The sequence below is a fragment of the Agrilus planipennis genome, unplaced genomic scaffold, assembly GCF_000699045.2.
Source record: "Agrilus planipennis isolate EAB-ADULT unplaced genomic scaffold, Apla_2.0 scaffold20, whole genome shotgun sequence".
Taxonomy (NCBI): domain Eukaryota; kingdom Metazoa; phylum Arthropoda; class Insecta; order Coleoptera; family Buprestidae; genus Agrilus; species Agrilus planipennis.
This window is the reverse complement of record NW_020439516.1, coordinates 209,668-225,491: the sequence shown is the minus strand read 5'-3', so window position 1 is coordinate 225,491 and position 15,824 is coordinate 209,668. Positions and strand designations below refer to the sequence as shown.

The 15,824-nt window shown below is 31.7% G+C and overlaps 4 protein-coding genes across 8 annotated transcripts; 2 read left to right on the top strand and 2 right to left on the bottom strand.

Moving 5' to 3' along the window:
- Nucleotide 1: 1 nt before the first annotated feature.
- Nucleotides 2-3,091, top strand: LOC108738515 (putative neutral sphingomyelinase). Of its 2 annotated transcripts, XM_018471972.2 has the most exons (7): nucleotides 2-231; nucleotides 292-500; nucleotides 556-636; nucleotides 723-896; nucleotides 950-1,133; nucleotides 1,772-1,929; nucleotides 2,018-3,091. In XM_018471972.2, the coding sequence occupies exons 3-7, from the start codon at nucleotides 605-607 to the stop codon at nucleotides 2,649-2,651; spliced, it is 1,182 nt and encodes a 393-aa protein (XP_018327474.1). In that variant the 5' UTR covers nucleotides 2-231; nucleotides 292-500; nucleotides 556-604; the 3' UTR covers nucleotides 2,652-3,091. The 2 variants fall into 2 exon arrangements, with proteins under 2 accessions (XP_018327474.1, XP_018327472.1); XM_018471970.2 differs by having other exon boundaries at nucleotides 2-489.
- An 85-nt stretch (nucleotides 3,092-3,176) lies between these two features.
- Nucleotides 3,177-5,228, bottom strand: LOC108738516 (intraflagellar transport protein 57 homolog). Its single transcript, XM_018471973.2, has 5 exons — nucleotides 4,615-5,228; nucleotides 4,397-4,559; nucleotides 4,181-4,299; nucleotides 3,500-4,113; nucleotides 3,177-3,440 (listed from the first exon to the last, which is right to left on the bottom strand). Exons 1-5 carry the CDS (start codon nucleotides 4,767-4,769, stop codon nucleotides 3,292-3,294), a joined length of 1,200 nt encoding a protein of 399 aa, XP_018327475.2. The 5' UTR covers nucleotides 4,770-5,228; the 3' UTR covers nucleotides 3,177-3,291.
- Nucleotides 5,229-5,929: 701 nt separating this feature from the next.
- Nucleotides 5,930-11,744, top strand: LOC108738490 (E3 ubiquitin-protein ligase SH3RF1). 4 transcript variants are annotated; one of them, XM_018471922.1, is made up of 11 exons: nucleotides 5,930-6,021; nucleotides 6,316-7,041; nucleotides 7,978-8,080; nucleotides 8,678-8,792; nucleotides 8,852-9,084; nucleotides 9,206-9,308; nucleotides 9,368-9,569; nucleotides 9,633-9,958; nucleotides 10,011-10,168; nucleotides 10,862-10,993; nucleotides 11,051-11,744. In XM_018471922.1, the coding sequence occupies exons 2-11, from the start codon at nucleotides 6,723-6,725 to the stop codon at nucleotides 11,331-11,333; spliced, it is 1,974 nt and encodes a 657-aa protein (XP_018327424.1). In that variant the 5' UTR covers nucleotides 5,930-6,021; nucleotides 6,316-6,722; the 3' UTR covers nucleotides 11,334-11,744. The 4 variants fall into 4 exon arrangements, 3 of the variants coding, with proteins under 3 accessions (XP_018327424.1, XP_018327425.1, XP_025835063.1); XR_001937991.2 differs by lacking the exons at nucleotides 5,930-6,021; nucleotides 6,316-7,041 and having other exon boundaries at nucleotides 7,084-8,080; nucleotides 11,051-11,428; nucleotides 11,558-11,744; XM_018471923.2 differs by lacking the exons at nucleotides 5,930-6,021; nucleotides 6,316-7,041 and adding an exon at nucleotides 7,084-7,404 and having other exon boundaries at nucleotides 7,708-8,080.
- Nucleotides 11,745-11,858: 114 nt separating this feature from the next.
- Nucleotides 11,859-15,394, bottom strand: LOC108738489 (leucine-rich repeat-containing protein 24). Its single transcript, XM_018471918.2, has 3 exons — nucleotides 13,630-15,394; nucleotides 12,292-12,811; nucleotides 11,859-12,234 (listed from the first exon to the last, which is right to left on the bottom strand). Exons 1-3 carry the CDS (start codon nucleotides 15,035-15,037, stop codon nucleotides 12,009-12,011), a joined length of 2,154 nt encoding a protein of 717 aa, XP_018327420.1. The 5' UTR covers nucleotides 15,038-15,394; the 3' UTR covers nucleotides 11,859-12,008.
- Between the last annotated feature and the right edge of the window lie 430 nt (nucleotides 15,395-15,824).

Below are 15,824 nucleotides of genomic sequence, written 5' to 3'. Positions count from 1 at the left end.
GTGAAAGCCTTTGTTCTTATGAAGTATTTATTTATTTATTTAGGTATAATATTTGGTTTTGTTTTTAGAACAAAATAACGTCATAGAGCTGCTTAGTTGTTTTTTATTTGATTTTTCAAAAAAAGGCTTTTCTAATAATCGAAACATTTGTGAAGTCCACAATGAGCAGGCGCTGGAATGTCTAATGAATAAAATATGTCACACTGTTGAAAGAAGTTTTCTAATTTTATTGTTAGTTTGCGGCTATCCTCAAGTATCCAATAAGAAATAAACCAATTGTATTTCCTTCAGTGGCTCCATCCAGCGTCCTATTTTGGTTCTACGAATTGAATTTGGATATTTGGAAAATCAGAATTTTTTGAGTCGGGGGTTTATCTATGGTCAGAAAGATCATTGCATGAAAAATCCGGCCTCGGATTGCCTTGGAGTCTGTGTGTCTATGGTAATGTATTGCTGCCCCCCCCATATAGAAACCATAACATAACAATGGTATTATCCAAGTAAATGTTGGTGTAATGTTTCTTTGGTAAATAATTTCTTTAAACTTTTTTTCAGTTGTATGTAGTTTTGTGGATTCTGTTTCGTGTGTGTAGAATCTTTTAAAATGGATTTAAAGGTTTTTACGTTGAATTGCTGGTAGGTATTATGGCTAATACAACATACGTGTTCTTATTTAATATAAGTACAGTTAATAATTTATGATTACAAGTTTTTTATTTTAGGGGAATTCCAATAGTTTCCAAAGATCGTAAAATTAGAATACCAGCTATTGCAGAATTCTTAGCTAGTGGTCCCTATGATTTCGTTTGTTTACAAGAAGTCTGGTCAACTGCTGATTTTGAATTAATAAGGAAAAAAGTGGAATATACACTTCCATATTCTCATTATTTTTATAGGTCGGTTTTTCCAACGTTGTATGTATTATCATGAAAAATATTTTTATTTTAAGTGGGGTTGTTGGGTCAGGAGTTTGTGTTTTTTCAAAATTTGCCCTGTGTGATGTTCTGTTTCATCAGTGGCCAGTTAATGGATATGTTCATAAGATTCAACATGGTGATTGGTTTGGAGGAAAGGGGGTGGGACTATGTCGAATCAAAGTGAAAAATTTCAGTATTAATATTTATTCTGCTCATGTAAGTATTTGAATTTGAGTATAGATATAGCAATTAAATATAATGCATGCAACTTGAGTGTTATTCATGGAGCATGAGTGTACTATATACACAGTAGGGTGTGTTGCGTAACACTTATTAGATACCACTTGAGTGTAGTGCAAGGCACTTAGTGTGTATTGGACAGCATTTGTTTATTGTGCATTGCACTTGAATGTGGTGTGTAACACTTTAATGTGGTAAATGGCACTCGAGTGTGGTGCGTAGAACTCGAGTGAAATGATAGCAGTTGGATATGATATATGCACACTTAGGTGTATATGCACATAGCATATATTGTTTGGGAGAACTAAACCAATCGGTCATTTATAGTAGTATGCCCTTATAATAACAGTCAAATAGTTTGTATTTGTTGTATTGTATGTGTACAATATAGTAGAATAATAGGAAAAAAACAATTTTTGTTACTCCTCCGGTTCACTGATTAATAATAAGAAGGTATCCATATCGAGACGTTGACTCCATCTAGTGGGTATTTTCTGCTACTGAAATATTATAAAGCCTTACTAAGGTATCAGCTTATTTAACTGACTTAACGATGCAGTTTACATACGAATAGAACTTGATAAACGTTTTTATTAATAATGTGCTTATTTCAGTTACACGCTGAATATGATACAACCTGTGATGATTATCTTGCACATAGAGTTTTACAAGCGTTCGACACTGCTCAGTTTATTAAAATGACGTCAACTTCTGCAGATTTAATAATTTTAGCAGGGGATCTAAATACTGAACCAGAAAGTATAGCCTACAGGTTAGCGTCAATATTTTCATTAACAAAAATCAGATTTAATAAGAATCCCATTCCTTTCTATTATTTAGGGGAAATTATTATTTTACAGGATTATTGTTGAAAGGGCGAATTTGAGGGATTCTTTCACCGAAGCAAAACAATTGTATTTGAAAACGGATGGTACCAACGAGTGCTGTCAGAACAGTTATACTTCAAAGGCATTGCTCAAAACAAAAAAACCTGGCAAACGAATTGACTATATACTGTTTGCTTGTCACAAACGGTTAGAAATTGTATCTGTGCAATATTCGCAACCATTACCAAACCGAATACCCGAAAACTTCGTCAGTTACTCTGATCATGAAGCCGTATGTGCTTCATTAAAAATTGTTGAAGGAGAAAAATTGCATTACATTCCATACCAAAGAAACGATAAAGAAATTACATTAATGGAATCAATAAAGATATGTGATTCATCGTTAAATAAACTGAAACTCCAAAAACGGTTTTATTGGTTTTCAAGCATGCTTTTACTTTGTGTAGTTATAACAACTATTGCAACACATCCTCCATTTGGTTTGACAATCACATTCCATATTTGTAGAGTTATTTTAACCATTTTATTGTGTTTTACGGTAGCTATGGCCTCCCTATGGTGTAGAATAGAAGAAAATGCCATACTAGCAGGGAAACTAGCGATGGAAGTCGGTCTTAAAAGTTTAACTTCGAGTGACAGTTTGTGACAACATTTTAAAAAGGCCATAATATTACATATATTTTCTTCAATATCCAGTATCATTAGGAATGTTCAGATGTGGGTTTTAATGACATCTACTTATGCGAATACGGATGCGGATTTTTTGATCACCAATAATATCTACCAAACATATACATAAAATAATGTATTACAAAGGTGACCGATTAACGTTAGATTTCGTCTTCCACTTCAACTTTATTTTTATCATAGGTATAAATGAATGTACATCATAGTGACTACATATGCAATGTATGTAAAAACGTTAATCAATCACACTTAATTAACGTCATCTTCATATCTTGCCTTAAGTAATGCTCAATTTTAAATTGGAAGAATGTACGCTGTTCTGTTGGTATATTCATATAAAATGTGCATTTTTCATAGACACTTGCATTTAATTGCCAAATATATATATATTTTATAAGATTAAACGTCTGTTCTGTTAAATGGAGTTGCGTTTTTAGTATACTTTTATAAAATTTACTTTTAATATTTTTATGGCATTTGCCAGCTTGCGTTGAGTTATTTCGAGTTAAAATGAGGTATGTTGGTACTGACACTTGCATTTCCATTTTTATTAATAATAAATTAAGGATATAAACAGTAACTGAGGGTGCAAAATTGTATCAATTAACAATATCAACTTTTTCTAGTCTACTTTTCTCATTTAGGTCCGTGTTAAATAGGAAACATTGTAGTACTCCAATTCTAACATCGATCGTTACGATATCTGATTTCATTTTTGAAATGCCTTTCTTTATGTTTACGAGTGGAGCTGAAAATTTTATTTTTAAGAAGAGTTGTACTAAATAATTTAATATTGTGTAAACTTACTGCCGTCTGTTACAAAACTGCCTCTAACTTCTGCTTTTTGTTTATAATTTTCCAAAGTTTGACTTAACAATGCTAAATTCCGCATTTTCTCATTAAGTCCGCTTCCCAACTCATTATACTCTTCCTTTACTTTTGACAAATTGTGTAACCTGTCCATGTAGTTTTTTAAAGGCAATTCAAATTCTTTGTTAAGATACTTCTCTCTGTTTTTAATTTTTTCCAGGTTGTAAGTTAGACGTTTATAAATTTTTGATATCTGCGTTTTAGCTGTCGATACATTTTGCTTGATTGCGCCGTAGTTGTCTTGCATAAAATTTAATCGTGTTCTCCAATCATAAACGTTATTTTTTAAGGTAACACGTAAAGATGGAACAACTCGTTCCAGCTCTTTTTGCCATAATTCTTCATTAATGTGTGAGTCTACGTTTTTACCTTCTAATCCGACTTTTGTTTTAGTAAGATCATAAGCGTTTATTTCATCATCGTCCGAATAATCAAAATGTTCTCTGAGCATGTCGTCTTCTATTTGATCCAAAATTACTTCCGATTCATTATCGATTGATACATTTTGATTTTTTAATTCTTCGTCGGTATCTTTTTCAACAATTGTTGGTCTAAAAAAACGATAAACTCCAAAATCTATATAAATCATTCAAAAATAAAAGAATGTTTCTTACGTACGTAACAAGTTTAATTTCATTATTTCGTAAAGCCATGTCGCAAAGTTTATTTAAAATAAAAACGACATGACGGCCAGTTCCAGACTTTAATTTATTTGGAGGGAAATCAATTGTCGTTCCCTAGAAATGTTCAATTTAATTTTGAAACATAGATTGTATTACTTATTCGAAAATATTAAATTTGGTACTTGATGGCACTCAAATGTATAAAACTTACGTCCTCTCTAACCACAATCAATATCCTAGAAATTGTATTGTTTGGATCTTCAAAATCATGTGGTTCATCAAAATGTTTACTCGACTTTCTTATTAACCATGTCGCTAATTGACAAAATAAACAGAAGTGTTCCCCTGAATTTGTAGGTATCATGAAGTAATAACTGCAAGTTGTTTAACAATGTAAAATAAAGTAAATGATTGCTTCCGCTCACGCACCTATTAATTGGTTTTACTTTAAAAGGAATAATAAACTCAGAGTAGTAATTAAGAGACTTGAGTTTTTCGAAAAGAATTTCCATTTCATGATAGCCGCTAAAAGGTACCTCATCCGTGTCTTTGTCAGACGTAATTTCCAATTTATTATTGTACATATTCTACCCAGTTTTTGCAAGTATTCTCTTACAATACATAAATCGTTTTCAACAGTCAAGCAACGTTGCTATTCGTGGTTGCTAACGTTACGCAACGGAACGGTTCTTGCTGTTGTGACCTCTCGAAGCTTAGTAGTCAGAGGCCTAGGTCAGAGGATTAGTGCGTAAAGCCTAAGGTCGCTGGTTAGATTCCCGGCGTAATTAATATTTGCATTTTGGCTAGCGAAACGCGATGGTCGATTTCGCCATAAATTGTCTTGCATAAAATTTAGTTGTATTTCCCAATCATAAACGTTATTTTTTAAGAAAATACATAAATATGAAACAACCCATTCTAGACCTTTTTGCCGTAGTTCTTCATTTTAACGTACCGTGAGTCTACTTTTTTTATGTCTCATCATTTTTGTCGCCGGGGCTGATTGTAATTTCAATTTCTGTTTTTTTTTTAAGTGTGATTTATTTACGCACGGTATTATAAGTTCGTTTCGTGCGAGTTGCTATGTAACAAAATCATGCAACGGATGTCTCCTCTCTCTCGGCCATGTGATTGAATTTGTAGTGGGGATGGCTTGAGCCGTGAACACGTTTCAATGCAACGTTCGTTACAGGCAACTCTGGCATGTATAGTGTAAAATTTAAATTCATAGTGTACAAATAATACCATTAAACCAATTCCTTAGCCCCTATCCCGCTATGTTTGTGTGTTTGAAGAAGATTCACTTCAGTAGCGTGTTGTATTACACGTATTTTTTTATTTAAGTAGGTACCTACCTAATTTTCCTAAACTATATCGTGAGTTCCATCTTTTGAACTTTTTAATATTTTGAAATCTACATATTTTTGACACTAAATATTTTGATGTGGCCGCTGGTTATTATTTCTATGACTTTTGCATAATATTTTCGATTTTTCTGGTTGTTTTAGTTTGGATTTCGAAAGTTATTACAAATTATAATGATAATTAGATACGTTCGTAACATCATCTCATCCTCATCTATGGTTCACGCTTCATGGCGGTTATATCATAGATAAGAAATATACATAGGGTTATATGATGGCGGTGCGTGGATTACATAAAGAAAGCAAATGATCTTTAGTTCTTTAATTATGAGCAATATATAATTTTTTTTGTGAATAAGGATGTTAGATTATTGGTCACATAAACATGTAATTACATTTTTCAATGTTTATTTATTTTCTTAAAAAATAAACATGAATACTGATTAACGAATATACATTTTAACGACAACAGGTAGTTAACGAACGACGTTGGAAGTCTCTCTTTTTAAAAAGAAATCCAAAAATTGTAATAACACTTTATTTAAAAGAACTATAATTATTAGTTAAAAATATAAACAATTTGCCGTTCGTGAATTAAAGTATCCCAGCAATATGCTATGCACGTCAACTACAATACATTAATTAAATTAGAAGGCCAAAACAAAGCTTATATACTATACAAGAAATCGCTTATGTTGTACATTCTTGGAATTAGTTGTCGGTGTGAGAAACGCGCTGGTTATGATTTATTCACATCGATAACTAGGTCTTGTAATGTATCATTGCGATGTATACAATTTCATTATACAATTCTATGTATACCGAAGGTGATTATTTTTATGTGGGAAAGTGAAGTAAATTAATAAATTACCTATTGATAGGAATGTGAGATGTGGACAAATGTTGCAGAAAGTCTATTGTAGGTTACATTTTTAACAGTTTATATGTGATTACTTCCGCAAATTAGTGATTACACTTCTACTAGTCTATTTTCGTACTGAAACTCAACATTCGTGTTCTTCATGTTTTCTTTATACCTACATGTACCAATGATCTATACTTGCTGATAACAGTTGTGTAATTTTATGCTTAAGTGATGTTATTTTTTCTAAAAAAAGAAAAGCATTAATTGTGTGAAATATTGAAGAAACTACATATAATCAGATAAATGTAATGGATGAAGGAATTTTAAACGATTTATTGGAATGTTCTGTTTGCTTAGAACGTTTGGATTCTTCAAGTAAAGTTTTACCATGCCAACATACATTTTGTCGAGAATGTTTGGAAGGGATTTACAATAAACATAAACAATTAAAATGTCCAGAATGTAGGATATTGGTTCCAACAAGAATAGAAGATTTACCACCTAACATATTGCTAATGAGAATATTAGAGGGAATAAAAAGTACTGCTCCAAGAAAGGACAAACAAAACGTGAATGATTTTATTGCCTTAAAAGACCTAAATGGTCACGAAAATTATAATAGTAAATCTACTACCGAAGATACACAGCTGTCAGATGCTACTNAATTAAAGTATCCCAGCAATATGCTATGCACGTCAACTACAATACATTAATTAAATTAGAAGGCTAAAACAAAGCTTATATACTATACAAGAAATCGCTTATGTTGTACATTCTTGGAATTAGTTGTCGGTGTGAGAAACGCGCTGGTTATGATTTATTCACATCGATAACTAGGTCTTGTAATGTATCATTGCGATGTATACAATTTCATTATACAATTCTATGTATACCGAAGGTGATTATTTTTATGTGGGAAAGTGAAGTAAATTAATAAATTACCTATTGATAGGAATGTGAGATGTGGACAAATGTTGCAGAAAGTCTATTGTAGGTTACATTTTTAACAGTTTATATGTGATTACTTCCGCAAATTAGTGATTACACTTCTACTAGTCTATTTTCGTACTGAAACTCAACATTCGTGTTCTTCATGTTTTCTTTATACCTACATGTACCAATGATCTATACTTGCTGATAACAGTTGTGTAATTTTATGCTTAAGTGATGTTATTTTTTCTAAAAAAAGAAAAGCATTAATTGTGTGAAATATTGAAGAAACTACATATAATCAGATAAATGTAATGGATGAAGGAATTTTAAACGATTTATTGGAATGTTCTGTTTGCTTAGAACGTTTGGATTCTTCAAGTAAAGTTTTACCATGCCAACATACATTTTGTCGAGAATGTTTGGAAGGGATTTACAATAAACATAAACAATTAAAATGTCCAGAATGTAGGATATTGGTTCCAACAAGAATAGAAGATTTACCACCTAACATATTGCTAATGAGAATATTAGAGGGAATAAAAAGTACTGCTCCAAGAAAGGACAAACAAAACGTGAATGATTTTATTGCCTTAAAAGACCTAAATGGTCACGAAAATTATAATAGTAAATCTACTACCGAAGATACACAGCTGTCAGATGCTACTGGATTTACTGATCCTCAAACATATTTTCTTGCAAGAGCTGAGTATGACTATATACCAAAAGAATCTAGGTATGTAAATGTAATACATTATTTATAATTCCTATTTCTTTTCCTGATCTAAAAATATACAAATAAACGAAGTCAAAAATACAGATTTAAAGTTTTTTTATTAGATGTAAAGCCCAACCGGTATTTCGTCTTCTACGAAGCTTTTTAAAACTTAACTACTCAACTAACTTAACATACCTTGAAAGCTATAGATTAGGTTTTAGCTTTTAGGCGAAACGTCGGCTGGGTTTTACATCTAATAATAAAGTTTTTAATCCCATATTTTTGGATTGATTTATTTGTTGCTACAACTTCATAATTTATTTAGTTTATCGTTGGCACTGCCTTAGAATATATTCCAAAAACTTCAAAGTTACATTAAGTAATGAAATTTAATGGGCAGTTCGTATAGCTATGCTTATAATGCATAAAGGATTGTAGATAATATGACATAAATTTGTAGAATTACAAGGTTTTAGTTTGTTTAACCCAATAAAACCTGACATAATTTAGTTAGATGTAATTTGATTAGTTCCCATAAAAAAAAATATTCATAACATAAATTGGGTATTTTTTTTATTCCATAGTTTATTTTTACAAGTTAAGATATTATTTTAGCGGTCTAGAAATAAGGAAAGATGATTTAATTAATGTTAAAAAGCAAGTGGATCAAAATTGGTTTTACGGTGAATGTAACGGAAGAGAAGGGTTATTTCCGGCAAATTATGTTCTCGTAAGTAACGAATATTTAAACAGAGAAATATGGCCCAACCTTTTTATTCTATTTTTTAGGCAGCAGCTCCATTGCCAAGTAGTATACCACAATGTAAAGCACTTTATGATTTTCACATGGAAAATGACGAAGAGGGATGCCTTTCGTTTAACAAGGGTGAAGTGATAATAGTTATACGAAGAGTTGACGAAAACTGGGCCGAAGGCCGTTTGCAAGACAAAATAGGGATATTCCCTTTGGCCTTTGTCGAGTTAAATAGTTTAGCAAGATCATTAATAAATCTTTCTATAAAGTATGTTCCACTGCTACAATTTATTTCTTACTTACTAAAACAATTTAGTTCTTTCTAATGCACTTATGTGTAATATGTAAAAATCGATAGTGCAACGCATATAAGATAAAACGTTTTGTAGGGTTTCACATATTCCTAATAAGCAACAAAGCTCCATAGATTCAGCATTACAAATTTTAAATCATGGCAAACTTCAAGAAGAGAAAAAACGTCATAAAAATGAGGTAGATTACTCTTAAGCAATAATATCTACCAGAAGGTATATTTAATTGTCTTGAAACAGTTCTTAGATCCCCCTCAATCGCACAGCCAACAATTAATTAAAAAAGTAGACGATTCAAATTTTAATGTGCTTGGGACAATAGTTTTACCATCAAGTTATATTGCCTTATTCTCATATAAACCTCAAAAACCTGATGAATTGGAACTAAAAAAGGGCGAAACTTACATAGTTACTGAAAGATGTCAAGATGGCTGGTTTAAAGGTAATTTCAATAAATTCGTTAAAACAGTTATGCTTTTTATGTGAAACTAGTAACTTATTGTAGGTGTTTCAAGAAACACCCAGAAGAGTGGTGTTTTTCCTGGTAACTACATCACACCATTCAGCCAAGCTTTAAAAGGTCCGTATATGACGAACTTGGGTAAAAAAAATAAGTTAAAATATTCGAACTGTACAAAACATCTCACTTTTGAGCAAAGTTTATGTGGGTTACCGCCAGAATTACCTCCAAGATGTTCCACTCCATCGCTAAACACAAATTCGCGTGTTTTTATTCAAACTTCGCAAACAAATAACTGTACCTCAGCTAATTCTGTTAAAGCCCCTATTACTACCGCTGATGTTTTCAACGTGGGCAAATCGGATGATAAGGTTTACTTTATACATTGTAAAAACAACATTTAAAAAGACAATTCATTTACAGAACGGAGAACGATTAGATAAAGGAACCGCTAATTTTATAAGTAGATTAACTATAAGCAAGCGATCTAAATCTCCTCCTGCCACATTACTATCAATAGATAACCCAGGTTTTGAGGATAATATTGCCAGTGGAACTGTTTTATCATCTACACATGTCAGGTAAATTAAACTTACACGCTTCCGTTCTAGATTTTTTTTAGACGTTTTCATATAGAAATGTGGATTTTAGTATTTTATTCAAACTGATCTTATAGTTGCAAGTACATATGAGAAGAACTCTGGTCTAAAGAGGGCTCATGATATTGATATTTACCGGTGGCTGATTGAACTTCTAGTTTTCCATTAGAAAGGATATTAAACATATTCATGTTGCCTCACCCATATGTCCGTGAATGTTTTTTTTAATCATTATACAGACGAAAATGTGTAGTGAAGTATTCTTTCCCATGCTTTTCTTATGGAGAACAAAAAACTAATGAATCACCAGTAAATATAAATATAAAGATAATGGGCTCTTATTGGACCACAATTTTCATATGTACTTGCAAACTATAAAACCTGTTTCAAAGAAATGAAACAGAAGATTAATCACCCTTGTGGTACAATTTTTTTTTTATGTTGTAAATTTTAACAGTTATAATTAAGTTTAAATTAAATCACATCTCGCAAGTTAGCAGCTTTTAGTATTATTATTGAGTTATAAACGTTAGAACAGTGAAAGTACATGCGAACATGCGATTAAATGATTTGTTAAAAAAATTAAGCGGTTATCATTATTACATCATTGCACGTTTTTTAAATATAGAAATAATACCTATATCGATTAAAGAAAGTGCAAAATAATAATTCCAGATCCGGTTCCTGCCCTAGTAAAATGCCGCAAATATCGACACTAGATCAAAGCCATAGTAAAAACGCTGGTTCGATGATTTCTCAACGTTTGAAACACCGGGAACAACTTAGCCTTCCGGTTAATTTATCAAGGTTCAGAAATTAACATTCACATAACTTAACATTATATGTATGATTCCTTGTTTTTAGATGCGAAGAAAAGGAGAATAAACGACGATTAAATTCTAAAAATCATCGTAAATCAAATTCATTAGATATTGAAAATAATACTAGAACAACACCTGCTCAATGTAAAGGCGATCGGTATCGTTGTATTGTTCCCTATCCGCCAAATACCGAATACGAATTAGAATTGCAAGTAAACGATATTGTGTATGTACTTAAAAAACGAGATGACGGATGGTACAAAGGAACTCAACAACGCACCGGTAGAACAGGTCTTTTTCCTGCGAGTTTTGTTGAAAAACTTTAAATTATTCTCTATTAAATCAATTACTTTTGTTGTTAACATGATGTATTGTATTAGAGAATCCACTATCAGTTAATTTATTTCATAATTCGTAAGAGGTTAGTTTATTTATGCAATTAATAATGTTTCTCTTTTTTCTTGATGTTTTTGAAGTGAAATTTGTATAATGAAGATTTTAAGATGAGCCGTCACGGAATCCGAAATGAAACTGTATCGATGTATTTCAGAGTTAGCTGAAGAAGTTTCACTTTGTTTTGGGGAGGTACGCACTAACTTCTTGAATTCAAAATGAAGCTACTCGATTAATATTCATGTATATATACACACATATATATATATATATAGGATGTTATATACACACATGTACACTTACATGAACTTTTTAATGCAGCAACAATAAACGATTTCAATTAACGGAATGGGATTTGAAGATATGATCCTTTTTTTGACAGTACATTATTTATAATTATGTATTAGAAATTTATCTACTTAAGTAGACATTCTATCAAAATATTAATTTGAAATATCTTCTTTTTTTATGTATATATTTGTTTTTATTTTACATTTAAGATACAATGAAATGTAATTACAAATTTCTTACTTTATTGCCACTGGTACCTCGCCAGTTCTATCACAAACTTAATTTAATAAAATGGATATTTATTTATATTACATCTCTCAGACTTCGGTTCCATCTTCACCCTCATCTTCAAACAATGGCCCTGTAGAAGAACGTTTTTTAGGCTTCGGAGGAGGTCGAGGAGGAACCTTAACCATTGCTCCTGCTCCCGAATTATTTTGTATTCCACTATTCGCGGAATCAACGTCAGTAGACAGTAAAGAAAATGGTTCGTATTCTGTATTGGGTTTTCTTTTGATCACCTGTTGTTCGGCACTTGTAGCCCTATGGGAAAATCGCTAGATAACTCAAAATATTTTATTAGAACTTTTATTTTCTTACCTTGGAATGAGATAATTTCGGGGCAACGTAGCTACTTTCGGCTTGGGAATATCGTTTAAACGATTTAATGATAATTGAGAATTTCCTCCTGCCGTCGTACGTGCTCCAAGATTATCATAGACAGGATCTGCTATTAAGGAATGTCCAGGAGACTCACTACTCCAACTCGCTCTAGGTTTTCGAGGTATAGTGACATATCCACTAGGACAAGACGTCACCATGACGGAATTTAAGGGCGAAACGAATGGCGATTGACTTCTAGAATATGGTAAGGTTCGGCACATGTTCAAGGAATCGTACAAAGGACTTTGAATATTAGTTGGCAAGCCGTAGCCTTGTGGCTGAATAATTGGATCTTGGATCATCGATACAGAACTTGCCGTTGGAGAAATTTGAATGCTGCGATGTGAAAACGACAGGAGATCGGGAGGAAGCTGAATTCCGTTTACAGCATTGATGTTTTGAGATTTGCTATGTGTGGGTCGTTCGAAGTCGAATGAATGAGACTCATCGTCGATACCTTAAACAGTAGCTATTTATGCGGGACGAAAAAACAGATTTAGTTGTTTTCGAATTACAAATAAAAGAGAACAATCGAGACAACTGTGATAATGAAAACCGTTGAAGCTAGTTAATATGAAATATAAGAAGAACAAGCAAATCAGTAATTATTAAATAGGTGGTAAAACATTGTTAAACGCACAAATGTGTTGTAGTCGAAGTAGTTTGTATGAAATTATATGACAAAATGATTTATAAAAACCAATGTACCAAACTAAATATGTGGGATCCTTAAATGGAAGAGTCTTTTACGTGTCCATGACAAATTATAAGGATATTGGTGTTGAAAATGTTAAGCTTACGAAATACAGTAGAACCTCCTATAACTCGAACATCAAGGGATACGAGAAAATTCGAGTTATAGTTTTCTATTTATGGAGGATTTTGATTGGACTTGTAAAAGTTAAGATTTGGTGTACTTACATTGTCGGCAAATCTTTAAAGTCGATAACTTAGTTTTCTTCGAACTATAGACGTAATAAGTTTTAAATTATCGAGTTGTAAAATAAAACACTGCCAAGTTCGAGATGCAGAGATTCAATTTAACTCTTCGAGTTATAGAGGGACAATATGTACCAAAATGGCTTGCAGGGACTCGCTGATAGAGGGTTGAGATTTCGAGTAATGGTAGGTTTTGGGGCTTGAAGGGAAGAGATCCAAACATTTTTTCGAGTTTTGGAGGTTTTTGACTTATCGAGGTTCTACTGTATTTCTGATACTTAAATATTTGTCATGTTCCTTTTTATTGCATAGCATAATTACAATTTTAAAACTCACCATAACTCATGTCATTCTCCAACAAATTTGTCTTAATATCAAGCTCCATTGAACCATTCATAGCAGATGCTGAATATTGTCTGGGGGGCTTTGTTACTGGATTTACTTCAGTTATGAGAGACTTTTCAGCTTCTTGTCTAACAGGTAAATTAATATAATCGTTTGATTGATTCAATGGATTCAGTTTTGATTCAGATTTACGGCTAGTTTTAATGCAATAAAATATTAACACAGCTACCAAAATAAGCAACACTACAATCGCGACAGATAATCCTATAGCTAAGTTAAGCATGCCTGACGAAGATGTTCTATAAACACTTTTATTATAAAAGTCGTTTCCTATAGTGAGGCTGATATTTTTCTCATCTTTTCCAGCAGCATTCTTTGCAATACATCGATATTCACCCCTATCCCCAAAATCAAATTGAAAAATTGTCAAATTGCACCAAGATAAACTGCCTGTTGTATCTTCACGAATGTAATACTTTTGTTTTTGAGAATCTCTGTCGATTGTACGCCCATTAAGCATCCAATTAACTTCAAGGTCTGGATCACCTTCTGCTTTACAAAATACTGTAACATTTGATGCTACTACATTGTCTAGGACATTTGAAAATATGCTTATAATTTTAGGTTGGCATGCAAAGTCTTTTGATTCAAGTTGGCTCCATAGTGTATTATTAAGTCTTCGAGGTTCTACACATGCTGTTGGTGTTGTAACTAAATTATTTTCAATTACCAAATCTCTCAATTTTTTAAGATTACAATCACAAATCCATGGGTTCATTTGAACATTAAAACTCATTATTCTTTCTAAATTCATTAGAAATTGTGGATCAATATACTTTAATTTATTGTTGCTTAAATCCACATATTGCAATGCTGGTCCATTTTTGAAGATGTAAGGATCCACATATGTGATTTTATTACTATTTACTTCAAATTTCTGTAAATATCTTAAATTGTGGAAGACAGTGCCATGTAATTGTTTTAAATTGTTATGATTCAAAAATAGTGTTCTTAGCTTTTCATTATCTTTGAAAGTGTCTTCCTCTAGTTCACTTATATCATTCAGAGAAAGATCCAACTCAATTAAGAGAGCTAATTTTGCAAGAGCAAATTTATGAACCTTTTCTATAGTGCAATTCCTCAATTTTAATTTATTAATATTTTGTAAATTTACACTGGCAAATGCATAGTCTCTTAGTTCATACAATTCATTTGACGAAATGTCTACATCTCTTATTTCAGAACTCAAATTATCTGGAATGGTTATTAATTTTATATTACTGCAGTCAGCCTTTTTACGTCCATCTGACCATATACATTTACATTTGTTACATTGTGTAGTCCAATCATCACCCATGGCGAATATCCAAAGGGTTAACGTAATAATAATGCGAAGCATTTTTATTTAAAATAAAACAGACCTTAATCAACTGAATCCATTATAAGACACATAAATTCTATATTATTCACCACATTCAAGATTAATTAAATGTGTGTGTCTGTATTTACACCAACTGAATCACTACGTTTTTTATCGTTAATATTCTGGTTCTGACATAAACATAACACTGCAATATTTCATAAATTGCATAAAAATACACTCACTAGAAACATTTTTCAAACTAAATTTTTCTCATTAAATAAGTTTATAATGGTTATAGAACAATGTAATAAAACTGTGGTGCTAAATAGTGACCATATTGGATATTGGTCAATAGCATAGGTCAATAGTCAACATGGCGCCTCATGCATGCCTCATTATTATTATTATGCACATCTACTGTGCAGTGTCAATCTGTGAGACAAATTCCAATTCAAAAAAAAACTGTATTAAAGTAAATATTTGTATTTTGCCAAAATTTCATATTAGTATATACCTATTCCATTTATTTAAGAACATTAATAATTTCTTTCGTTCGAATTTTGGATTACTAATTTTTCGTATCTTGGAAGATTACATATTTCGTTTGTTTTTTAAGTGACAATAACTTATTAAGTATTACATTCATTACATTTAGCTATAGTAAGGTCAATAAACTTAGAAGCATTGTAATTATGCAGGTTTCGTGTATTTACTATTGCTATTAAAATCAAGAATATTCTTTTCTTCTTTATAAATGATGTTTTTATTTTCATAAACCGCAATAAATTGTTTTTGTATAAACTTTCACAAACATTCAGTAATG

Coding starts and splice junctions, on each gene's coding strand:
- LOC108738515 (XM_018471972.2), top strand. CDS start 605: ATGGATTTAAAGGTTTTTACGTTGAATTGCTG. Junction 637..722: donor GTTTTTACGTTGAATTGCTG/GTAGGTATTATG, acceptor TTTTTATTTTAG/GGGAATTCCAATAGTTTCCA. Junction 897..949: donor TATTCTCATTATTTTTATAG/GTCGGTTTTTCC, acceptor TTTTATTTTAAG/TGGGGTTGTTGGGTCAGGAG.
- LOC108738489 (XM_018471918.2), bottom strand. CDS start 15,037: ATGCTTCGCATTATTATTACGTTAACCCTTTGGATATTCGCCATGGGT. Junction 12,812..13,629: donor GGAGAATGACATGAGTTATG/GTGAGTTTTAAA, acceptor CTACTGTTTAAG/GTATCGACGATGAGTCTCAT. Junction 12,235..12,291: donor CGAAATTATCTCATTCCAAG/GTAAGAAAATAA, acceptor ATTTTCCCATAG/GGCTACAAGTGCCGAACAAC.
- LOC108738490 (XM_018471922.1), top strand. CDS start 6,723: ATGGATGAAGGAATTTTAAACGATTTATTGGAATGTTCTGTTTGCTTA. Junction 9,570..9,632: donor TCAAGATGGCTGGTTTAAAG/GTAATTTCAATA, acceptor AACTTATTGTAG/GTGTTTCAAGAAACACCCAG. Junction 10,994..11,050: donor CTTCCGGTTAATTTATCAAG/GTTCAGAAATTA, acceptor CCTTGTTTTTAG/ATGCGAAGAAAAGGAGAATA.
- LOC108738516 (XM_018471973.2), bottom strand. CDS start 4,769: ATGTACAATAATAAATTGGAAATTACGTCTGACAAAGACACGGATGAG. Junction 4,560..4,614: donor AAAGTAAAACCAATTAATAG/GTGCGTGAGCGG, acceptor AACAACTTGCAG/TTATTACTTCATGATACCTA. Junction 4,300..4,396: donor TGATTGTGGTTAGAGAGGAC/GTAAGTTTTATA, acceptor GAACATTTCTAG/GGAACGACAATTGATTTCCC.